The sequence below is a fragment of the Cucurbita moschata genome, unplaced genomic scaffold (assembly GCF_002738365.1).
Source record: "Cucurbita moschata cultivar Rifu unplaced genomic scaffold, Cmos_1.0 Cmo_Scf00035, whole genome shotgun sequence".
Classification (NCBI taxonomy): Eukaryota; Viridiplantae; Streptophyta; class Magnoliopsida; order Cucurbitales; family Cucurbitaceae; genus Cucurbita; species Cucurbita moschata.
Window position 1 is genome coordinate 1,714,529 of NW_019268551.1, and position 992 is coordinate 1,715,520.

The following is a 992-nucleotide window of genomic DNA, read 5'->3' on the forward strand; positions in this document are numbered from 1 at the left end:
AAAAAAAAACGATCATGCATGAGTATAAACAATAAATTAAAATTTGGAAATAGTTAATTTAAGTGTATTTACCATTGGAATTCTTGCACACTTGGGGTTTTTATGACAATCGTTACTTGCCCAAGCTTTTTGTCCTTGTCCATCAAAAACTCCGCCACCTGTTAATGAAATTTTGTCGACATATCTGAACTGAATCCAACCATCACCTGTTATATCTACGGGTGCCATTATTGTTCCTTGCACGACAATATCAATTGGACTCTTGCAAGGACCAAGCATTGTGATTACACCTAACGTGTAAGTCTCTTTTGGAATAATTAATTTACTTTGAATCGGTGAAGCACAAGCGTCCTTCCATGCCTTTTCTAGAATCTTTTCAAAAATCTCGAACATAATTAGAAAAGATTTATCATCGTAAAAATATCTAAACATCGATATATTTGATATTAGTTTTTACCTGAGTTATATCAGCATTAGGCTTAGCACCGTATGTTGTTACGTCAAAAACTCCATCACTTGATTGAGCTGTTCCTATAGAAACGTATAATAATAACACGAACGATAGAGTTATCGACTTCATGTTCATACCCATCTTCTTGTTCTTCGTTTTTGTAGTTTTGTTTTGTTTTTTTGTTTTTTTTTTCTTTTGTTTTTGGAGATTGTTTGTGTGAAATGCTTGAATGTTTCCTTTACCGTTTGAAGTATTTATATGAAAAGGAGAGAACTTTGCTATTATTAGCTTTCTTCTTGCTCCACTTATACTTAACTAATTGTGCTATTCTTTCGTATGATTAAGCATTTACCTCACTAAATTCTATTCCATAAATTTCTCTCTATTTTGAAAAATTGTTCCGTTTCATATTGTTTTCCTTTATTATAGATGAGGAATTTAATTATATTTTAATAAAATTTCTCAATCTCGTACTAAAAAATTATATTTCTTAACTTGTTAAACGTGAATTTAATTTAAAAATCTTGGAGAGGGAAATGAG

General features: G+C 30.6%; 1 protein-coding gene across 1 annotated transcript in view; it reads right to left on the bottom strand.

Annotated features, from left to right (window-relative positions):
- LOC111430982 (exopolygalacturonase-like) overlaps nucleotides 1-621 on the bottom strand; it is a 1,667-nt gene extending 1,046 nt beyond the window's left edge. Inside the window, exons 1-2 of the mRNA XM_023067456.1 lie at nucleotides 458-621; nucleotides 73-372 (exon numbers count right to left, since the gene is read on the bottom strand). Of these exons, the coding sequence (XP_022923224.1) occupies nucleotides 73-372; nucleotides 458-592 (435 nt within the window). The 5' untranslated portion in view covers nucleotides 593-621. The remainder of the gene's footprint in view (nucleotides 1-72; nucleotides 373-457) is intronic.
- Nucleotides 622-992: the final 371 nt, after the last annotated feature.